The 10,115-nt window shown below is 39.4% G+C and overlaps 1 protein-coding gene across 2 annotated transcripts; it reads left to right on the top strand.

The window, feature by feature from the left end:
- Nucleotides 1-314: 314 nt before the first annotated feature.
- oprk1 (opioid receptor, kappa 1) lies at nucleotides 315-9,313 on the top strand. Of its 2 annotated transcripts, XM_086272283.1 has the most exons (4): nucleotides 315-1,652; nucleotides 1,845-2,124; nucleotides 2,707-3,059; nucleotides 5,235-9,313. In XM_086272283.1, the coding sequence occupies exons 1-4, from the start codon at nucleotides 1,442-1,444 to the stop codon at nucleotides 5,771-5,773; spliced, it is 1,383 nt and encodes a 460-aa protein (XP_086128409.1). In that variant the 5' UTR covers nucleotides 315-1,441; the 3' UTR covers nucleotides 5,774-9,313. The 2 variants fall into 2 exon arrangements, with proteins under 2 accessions (XP_086128409.1, XP_086128408.1); XM_086272282.1 differs by lacking the exon at nucleotides 315-1,652 and having other exon boundaries at nucleotides 1,738-2,124.
- The last annotated feature ends 802 nt before the right edge of the window (nucleotides 9,314-10,115 follow it).

The raw sequence follows: 10,115 nt of genomic DNA, 5'->3' as shown, positions 1-10,115 counted from the left end.
GCAGGTGAAGAGCTCTTGAAAGAATTATTTTTTTTAAATAGATCATTTGGGAAATCCCCAACAAAAAGTGAAATTAGGTTGTTTCACTGAAAGTTGTTTCATCGTTAAAGTGAAGCATCTTACTGAAGAGATAGGGTCTTGGGCTCACTATGCAAAGTGGAGGAAAATGCGAAAAGGAATTCCCTCTTGACCTCATCTACAGGAAGTTACATAACAAACATTTCCTCTCTTCCTCTGGAACGCAAATGCATATATATATATATATATATAAAACTGTTTCAAGTGCCAGAGGAACAGTAGCAGATTGCATCTATGTGCAAACAGACCTTTGGCACTGCACTTATAAGACTGAGGGTAAACACTGTAACTGCCTCCTTCCTTCACTCGCAGAGGAAAACGATGCGATTCTCAAGGTTCAAGTGGGATTTGCATCAAATATTTGTACAAAAAAACCAACAACAACAACACAGGACATCTCACAAAGTCAAGTCCGTCCTTGACAATAGAAACACACCTACAAAAAGGCCTTGTCACTCAAGTTACACCTGGCCATGATGGGTCTCTAAGCAACAACTGTCAATGCATGAAACGAAGGAAAGGAAACAGCACACGCTTAATTACATGCTGGTTGGAATCTGTCTGCTGACTGTTGGGGGAGAAAGGGGGAGACAGGTTACATGGGAATAGCCTGTAATATCGGGACTGGTGCTTTCTTTATTTGCGATGGTAGTGATTCGTTAGTTTGACATCTCAGTGTTTTTACATTTTGTGTTATTGTGGGGTGGACGAGTAGATCCATGTTTTCGGGTAAAGTTAAATCAATAAAAGAGACAATGCGCAAGGAAAATGTTTTTACGGAGATTAAAGGCAAAGCTGAAAAATGAGACTTCTCTACTGTTGCAGCAAAACTAATTCCGGTTAAAATTGGAAACAAGAATGTTGATGAGGTGACGATCACTTTCCCCCCTCTTTTTTCCCGTGAAGCCGCGCAAAGTAGCGTCCTTTGTTATCGCTCGTTTCCGCTCAGGCTGTTTCATATGCATTGCATTCATATATATAATTTTTTGGCTAGATCGCCTGACGTCTGCGTTAAAATGTCTTATAACCTTCAGCAACCAGGACTCTGTATTTTTTGCACTGCGGTGGTAGCTCTCACGTCAGTTGGCCGCAAAAACAGGAATTCATAACATTATGTTTGAACACACAGAGGAAAAAAATACATTTTAAAGATTATTTTCGTTATTTTGTGTAGCTTAAAGGGTGGTTTAACGGTCAAAGTGCGTTAGTCACTAGTAATGCAAGTACCAGAAATAAAACAAAAATGGTCCAAATTTAGATAAAAGAGTGATAAACGGACTGTGTTTCTATCTAGCTGTTATTCCTGTGGTAAGAGTCCTTATTCTGGCTGGATACTCTGTCATATCTGTTGGCGCTACCTCTGATGTCACTGAATGAGCAGTGCGGGCTTCCAGTGCGCACCTTCGGGGACGCAGCAGTGGCACAGCCAGTGGATTGTGCTGTGCGTTCGCCAACTACCCGGAAACCTTTTGTTTCTCACGTTTTTCCTCGCATCCGGATTTCAGTCCGTGTTTGCACTTCTGCTCATCCGCCTGGGTTTATTCCAATGAACTTTTTTGGAAGCGGGAAAGCAGGTAAGGTGGTGTCACACTTGTGTAATTATGTCCTTGAGCGCGTTGTGTTGGCTCTTGTTCTCTCACACAGATCCCACAGTATGTGCTAATGGAAAAAACTGCCCTGTTTTTTTTAAACAGTCGCCAGATATTCTGCTGTCTTGGTCTGCACCAAATTAAGTTGAACGGTCAGTTTACGCCCAACAGCAGCAGCAGCAGCAGCAACAGCAGCGGCGGCGGCAGCTTTCAGCACCATGGAGAGCAACGTGGTGCACATCTTCAAAGAGGACCGGTGTCCCTCGGGCCAGCCGGGGGAGTGCATCCCAAACTTTACCTGGCAACCTTCGGATATTTTCAACTACACTGCCAACGCCACCTGGGATGCTGAACCCGAGCCAATGTCGCCCATCATCCCCATCATAGTCGCCGTTTACTCCATAGTGTTCGTGGTGGGCTTAGTCGGCAATTGTTTGGTGATGTATGTCATCATAAGGTGAGCTATCAGCTTTGAAAGCGTGTTATCTGTTGTGTGAAAGAGCATGATCATCAGCTTGAAACCGAGTGCGTATCTGCAGGAGTAGCTCATAAAATGGGAATTCGGTGCGCACTGATCAAGTCCTTTGCAGTGTGTTTGCTCATGTGTTTTCAGAAAAGCATTAAGTTTGGTATCACCTCTACTCGGGTCTGGGACATACATCAACAGAAATGAGGTTTAAAATGAAGCAAATGTTGGATTTTTGTCGTTTCTGCAACTGTATAGTGCATGCATATAGTGTGTTTTCTTGTTTCAAACACACACACACATACACACACACACACACACACAGAGAGATCGATAGATAGATAGATAGATAGATAGATAGATAGATAGATAGATAGATAGATAGATAGATAGATAGATAGATAGATAGATAGATAGATAGATAGATAGATAGATAGATAGATAGGGTTTTCCCCCATGTTGCTTCCCTTTATTATACTGAACACATGATTTAATCACTCTCGCTTCCCCCCAGATGAAAGAAAATCAAAGAGAATCGTGTTTACTTCTACTCTCCCCACTCCTCCCCCCCAGATACACAAAAATGAAAACAGCCACCAACATCTACATCTTTAACCTGGCCGTGGCTGACGCCCTGGTCACCACCACCATGCCCTTCCAGAGCACCGACTACCTGCTCAGCTCCTGGCCGTTTGGCGAGATAGCGTGCAAAGTTTTCATCTCCATCGATTACTACAACATGTTCACCAGCATCTTCACCTTGACCATGATGAGCGTGGACCGATACGTAGCTGTGTGTCACCCTGTTAAGGCCTTGGATTTCCGGACCCCCGTCAAGGCCAAGATCATCAATGTTATCATCTGGGTGCTGTCGTCGGCTGCTGGGATCCCTGCCATGATACTGGGCAGCACCAATACTAATAACGGTATGACCATTTCATGCACTGGTATGACCCTACCTCTGTTCTTTATCTAATTTTTATATGTTTTTTTTTTTTTTGGTTATATTTCAGTTTATTTATAGTCTGTCTGCTGTAGAGACAAATTACCTTGTTCTGTACTAAGGAGACTAATATGCGATTTCATGCTAAAAGCTCTATATAATTTACAGCTGAGAATTATCTCAATTGGCTACTTCACATTCAATGAACAGGGTGTTCTATAGGTCTGATGACAGCCTATTAGCTACTTGATTTGCTGAAGCTATGACAGAGAAAATGGGTCTTCCTTTAGAAAGGTTATAATAGAAGAACATATTTTCTTTCAGCAAATGTCTGAAATTCATCTTTACAATGAAATTCTATTGAGTACAAGACACTTTATCCAAAGACTTGCTCATGAATCTAATTCTGGACTTTAGTTTCCTCAATTGACAACTTTTATGCATCACAGGATCTCTCTCACATTGTCATTTCTAAGCCATGCTGGTGGCAGGACAGGAATTTAAAGGAGCCCAAAAGGATCATAATCATAATCAAATACAGAACGAAGGATAAAATAGCATGAAATTTTTTTTCAAACTATGTCTACTGAGAACATAATACACACCACTTTATTAGGTACACCTGCTGAGCTGGACCTCTGTTTGCCTTCATAGTTGCCTGAATTCTTAGTGGCACAGATTCAAAAATACGCTGGAAACATTCAGAGATTTTGGTCCATCTTGACATGATAGCACTAGGCAGTTGCTGCTGGCCATTTGAGCACAGCGAACACAAGAAATCAGTTTGGGATGATGGTATTGTGTGTTATCCTCCTGGAGGCAACCATCAGAAGATAAGATAAGATAAGATAAGATAAGATAAGATAAGATAAGATAAGATAAGATAAGATAAGATAAGATAAGATAACCATTATTAGTCCCACATGTGGGAAATTTGTTAATGACTACACCGTTGGTTATAAAGGGACAGTTGTTCAGGAACAATAATAAGGTAGACTGAGGTGTTTAAACAATGCTCAGTTTGTGCTAAGGAGCCCAAAGTGTGCCAAGAATATATCTCTCACCTCAATACCCCACCAGTAGCCTGAAACGTTGATACAAGGCAGGATTATGCTTTCATGTCATTTATACCAAACTCTGACCCACCAGACTCACCAGTTTTTTCAGTCTGCTAGTTTCCTGCATATTGTCACCTCAGTTACCTGGTCTTAGCTTGCAGGAGTGGTTGCATCGGTGGTTATTTGAATTACTGTCTCATCAGATCAAAGCAGTCTTTTCTTTGTCCTCTGACCTCTGACATCAAAAAGCATTTTCACCCAGAGAATTGCAACACATTGGATATTTTCTCCAATGTGTTGCAAAAATATTTATGAGATATTTTCTCATAAAACAAGCCATGGTTGTCCTTGAAATTCTCAATGAAACAGCATGTTTAAAGTCACTTGTCTGCATGTCTAAATGGTGATCAGCTGATTATATATTTACATTAACAAAGAGATAAACAGCTCTATCCAAACAAGTGGCTTGTGAATGTAAAATGTCTGAGAAACTAAACAGTTTTTCATGGTGTTTATGAATGTATTTTAGTGTTTTATAGCCAGACTTTAATGTTTACAAACAGTTTAACTGACCTAAATCGGGTCGGTTAAATTTTAACCCAGTAAAGCCAGAACTGGGAAATAATTTCCAGAAAAATTCAATTTGTTTTTTAAACTGGAGTGTTTAGAGCCTTCTGACAATTAAAAAGAAAAAAAAAAGACTTTACATACCTATTTGCATATATGACTTTTAATCATATTCACTACATCCAGCATTTTTGTGAAATGCATTAGGTGTTCAGGGGGGAAAAGAAATCGCACTGACGATGGAGGTCTCAAAAACTCACAATAACTCATGTGTCAGATATAATGCATTTGGAGTTACAGGGTTAAGTCATATGTTTTTTTTACTGCTATTAATGCCCTGAGAGTAACACTTCCTTCATATCCATCACCTTCATGCTAATAAACACAAGAAAACCATTCACTAAACATCTCTATGCAATTTTAAAGATGTCAATTTGACATGTAACTTTGAACATGTCAATCTGACATTAGCGTGTCATTTTGAGCATTTCCTGCTGTGTGTTCCTATAACTGCATTCTTCTGTAACTAACAGGGACTACAGAGTGTGCTTTACAGTTCCCTGATCCCTACATCTACTGGGACACGCTGATGAAGATCTGTGTCTTCATCTTTGCATTTGTGGCACCGGTCATCATTATAACTGTCTGCTACACTCTGATGGTCATGAGGCTGAAGAGCGTGCGGCTGCTGTCAGGCTCACGCGAGAAGGACCGCAACCTGCGTCGCATCACCCGTCTGGTGCTGGTGGTGGTCGCCGTCTTTGTGGTGTGCTGGACACCCATTCACATCTTCATCTTGGTCAAGACGCTGTCAACAAATGTCCCCGAGACCACGGCTGTTATGGCCGCCTACTTCTTCTGCGTGGCGCTGGGCTACACCAACAGCAGCCTTAACCCCATCCTCTATGCTTTCCTGGATGAGAACTTCAAGAGATGCTTCAGAGACTTTTGCTGTCCCAGAACACAAGGACAAGGTGACTGTCATGGAGTGAGCCGTGTGAGAAGCACTCTGCGGGATCATTCTTGCCCTGCAGAAGCTCGGGGAGGCGTAAAGCAAGCCAGGCCCGTATGACTAGCCATGGACATGTCCTCTATGCCCTATCAGAGCTGGGAGGACTCCAATGAGCTGGGCTTAACTCAAATCACTACAGCTATCTGAGATAAAAGCCAGAGTCAGGGCCAGATTTTTAGCTCTGTATCCAGCACGTTGGTCAAATAAGCCAAAAACATGTTCACTTAAAAGATTAGCCTGGTGCTAATCTATGTTTTATTCTTACTACACAAATCCCATGAAAAGGCCACAACCAACAAAGATTGGAGCTTCTAATTTTCTGTACGCTACTCTGCTGCAATGAATGAGTCACTAAAGTCGCTAAAAAGTATTAATTCCTCACTAAAAATAGTCACCAAGGAATAGACTTCAGTCGTGTTGGAGACCACAGAACACAGATAATTAAGCCTTAAAAGAATGAACTGTATGTAATAGTACACAGAGACGACTTAAATTTTTAAAAGATGCACAGACATAAATAGGCTTCAGTTCAAGTTATGTAAAAAAAATTCTTGACAGAAAGATGAACCTGTTGGTGGTTTTGATATTTAAGTATAAAAGAGTTTAAAGTCCCACTCGCAAGTTTATCATTATAAGCGTGATGTTACTTTTTTATTGTGTTTTTTTTAATCTTCTTTTTAAAAAGAAATCATATTCAAAGGATAGTGGGATGCATCATCATTATGCCCATGCTAAATAGTGATAAGACGTATACAGGCAAAATACTACATTAATCAGAAGTCTTTTCAGAAAGCCATATTATTTGCCAGAAAATTGCATCAAAAATATAACACTGACCCCACAAACACACTCAAGAAGTCCAGGTCTGTGAAGTGGATTTGCAGTACTCCTTGTATCCTTAAGCCTTAATGCAAAAATAAAATGAGTTAGTTACAAACAGGATAACAACTAAGACAAAAACCCATCCCTGTCTAGTTGCTGTGAATGTGGAAATTAGCTACAGAAATTGAAATCATTATTTTTACTGCAAACATTAAAGTCGAGTCCCAAAAGGTTGATTCTGTTCATCTGGACGCAGCGTTTTCAGTGGGAGAAACATTTCGTCACTCATCCAAGAGACTTCTTCAGTCTCAGCTGACTTTAGGTTTCCCCAACCTAATAAACAGTACATTTGCACAATGACTGAAACTAGCCCAGTGAATCAACCTGTTGGGATTTAGTAACTTGATGCATGCATCAAGACATTAAAGTCAGGTATTTTGACACCGCAGTCTGTGGAGAACTACTCGCTTTTGGAGACTGCCTCGAGTGGCCAATTGAGGAAATGCAATTTTTGCACCTTTTCACATTGTTGATGGCAACACTGCAAAGATGAAGCCAGATGTTTAAAGAAGATAAACACGTTTTTTAACTAGACCTGTAAACTGTCTGGGCTTTCATATTAACATGAATAAGATCAAAGCTCTTTAAGAAACTGGATTAAAAAAAAAAGGGACTATCCCTGATGATGTTGGGAACAATGTGCATTACTGTGTGTCATTGTTTTATAGATGTGCATTGCAGTTTGGTGCTTTGGTGTTAAAAGTGTGTGAATAGTCCTTTCACTCTGACAGTTAACTAATGTAGAATATTTAATAGCCTCTCAGGGAGTAATCCTCTGATATTCACGACTTAAAACGCTGAAGAGAGCGAATCAAAGTATTTTCTCCTTGACCCGCTGCTTGACTTTGACGACGGCTTCGTTGTCAAAACATCAGTAGGTATTGTTCTTCGGTTGTAGGCTCAGTTTGAAGCTGAACTGTATTAACTGCATCTTTGAACATTTAGAGCTGTGATGCTGCAGTCTCTTTGAGATAACAGGACACAGTGTCCGCCTTTTCTCATCTACTCTGAAACTAGAACCGCATGTAAAAGGAAAAAAATGGGCAGAGGGCTTTAAGGCAACCGCCATCAGGACAACAGTGTATTGTATCTACACAACAGTGCTTTCAGCATTTAGTGCAATTTAATGTCTATACTGTAAATTTCCTCTCAACCTGTCACCATAGTCTGGGCTTGGTAAATGTGTGTTTGTGAGTTTATGTGCTGAAATGTGACACGGAGCATTATATTCTAATGGCAACACATCGGCTCTTTCAGCTTTACATACATTTTTCATCAGCCGCAGACATTCTGTATGAAACAGTTTGTTATTATGGCCATCGCTCTTTCACTGCACACAAATACTGAAAGTTTTTTTTTATGGTGTGTTAAATTCCTTCCATTTTAGATGGTTCAAAGTGCTTCGTAATGGTCTATGATAAGTCTTTCTTTCATCTTTGTAAAACGATTTACTGACTCGTCCTTGTTTGCTGAACTTATTATTGTAGCTGTTCTAGTAGCCATCAGGTCACCCAGATTTAATCAAATAAACTCTTAAATGTAATGTAATATATTTACCTGTTTAAATCTGATAAAGATATAGTGTTATAGCAGAAGTTGTGTTTTGTGCCTTGTTTGTGTGCCTTATCTTCTGCACCAGAGTTCAGCTGTTATGCTTGTTTAAAATAAAATAGCAGGTAGATTTTAGCACTTACAGTTTAAGACTTGTTATTCTTAAAGTACAGTTTATCCCATATGAGCTTAGTAGCTGTAGCATTATGTAAGAGGATTAACATCTTACAGAGGATATGTGTTGTTATGATATGTTTCTCTTAATTATTCCTCTAATGCTATTACATTATTTGATGCAGCACAATATCAGCTCATTAATGTCTAATGCTGCTGCTGCTGTGGATGTTTGGACATATTTTGATGTATCTTTGAGCTTTGGATGTCAAAAACATGTTTCACACATGCACAACTAAGTCACAATAAAGCTGAGAAATGTGAGATTCAAGGTGAATACAAAGGAGAGCTTCAGTTCAGTCTTCAGTTATATCAGCGTGGGCACAAGGAAGTTTTTTTTTTTTTAAAGCTTATTTGTCAAAAAAGTGGTAGGAAGACTGTATAGCCCACCTCCTCAGTGCTTCTATTTTTCAAGGTATTATTAAGTAAATTCAATTCAGATACAATGTTAATGTTTCCATGGTGAACACACTGAGGGAGAGGCAGAGGTCCATGCTTGTTGTGCTAATTGTATGGCACTTTGTGTAGTCGGCCTCGTGGAAGAATCTGCACTGACTGTAAGTTCAGCCCCTGTGTGAGGACTTTAATGATATGTTGGCACTGCTGTGACCTTCCTATCTTTTTATTTATCTTGTTGATTTGTCTTGATTTGTGTTTGAGCTTGTGATTAAGACGGGGTTATTACTATCTGAAGGTGTGGGGAAAAGAACAAACCAATATTTGGGGTTTTTTAATTTGTTTTTAAATTGTTAACAATATTCTATTTAATTATACTAAGTTGTTAAAAGTTGGCTTAAAGCCATTTCTACTACAATTTAACTATCCACTCGCTGTTTATTTATGGTAGTTGAAATAAAATGTTGCCTAATGTGAAAACTGTTTATGTTGCTCTTATAAAGTCAGATATTCTGTGACAGTTAAGAGGTTGGGATGGATGTTGTTGATTCAACAATATATAACTTTGTAATGCTTTGTAATGCAAATCATAATCAATAATTGCAACAGATGAGAAAAAAATAAAGAATATTTGGAACACTGGATAGACACAAATGAAAAATGTTATCCTGCTGATGAGAGATAAGAAAATTGTCTCGTAGCTAAAAAGGAAAACTTAAATACACTGAGAATGAGCTTGGAGCGACAAAGGCAGCTCCCCAACTGCAGCCACCACACAGCCAAGAATGAGCCACTTTATTTTTCAAACACTATCATCGGCTGTGCAGGTTTTTATTTACTTTTTATTACAAAAGGACTGTTTGTTTGTTTTTTCATTATTTCTACAGTTGCCATTTGTGAAAGGCTTCCAGATGAGGTGCCCCTCCTTACAGCAGCTGACAAATATAATGGTGCACAGATAAAAGGGATTCTGAAGGATTTTAGAGGCAAATTAAATCAGTCGGTCCTTACGTGGATTGTTGAAGCTGACAGCTATAATTACAAAGATTACTGCATTTTTCTACTCACTGTCTCCCAAGGTGCAAGTGCATTTGCAAGCCATTACATTTAGCCAGGTTCAGTAATAAGCTCTGCCTTCTAATAAGGATTGAACAGGTGCCTACTCATTGTTTGCCTCATAAGCCATATACTAAAAATGAAAGTGCTGGGAAAACAGAATTATGTGTATTAGATTATATGTAATTATGTCATATTAACAGGCTATTAACAACTGTTTAAAATAGAACCCAGTGAGGACATAGATATAGATATCTTACTACATGAAGACTGGTTTTGGGATGTTATGAAAGGTAAATGGAGTGCTGGGGAGGAGTTTTTGAGGAAGGAAGGAGCCAAAATG

The sequence above is a fragment of the Aulonocara sp. 'chitande type north' Nkhata Bay genome, linkage group LG18 (genome assembly GCF_057382095.1).
Source record: "Aulonocara sp. 'chitande type north' Nkhata Bay isolate Kocher_YH1m ecotype deep benthic linkage group LG18, A_spYH_male_GT1.1, whole genome shotgun sequence".
NCBI lineage: Eukaryota > Metazoa > Chordata > Actinopteri > Cichliformes > Cichlidae > Aulonocara > Aulonocara sp. 'chitande type north' Nkhata Bay.
Note: the sequence above shows the minus strand (reverse complement) of the source record. Positions and strands in the feature narration are given on the sequence as shown.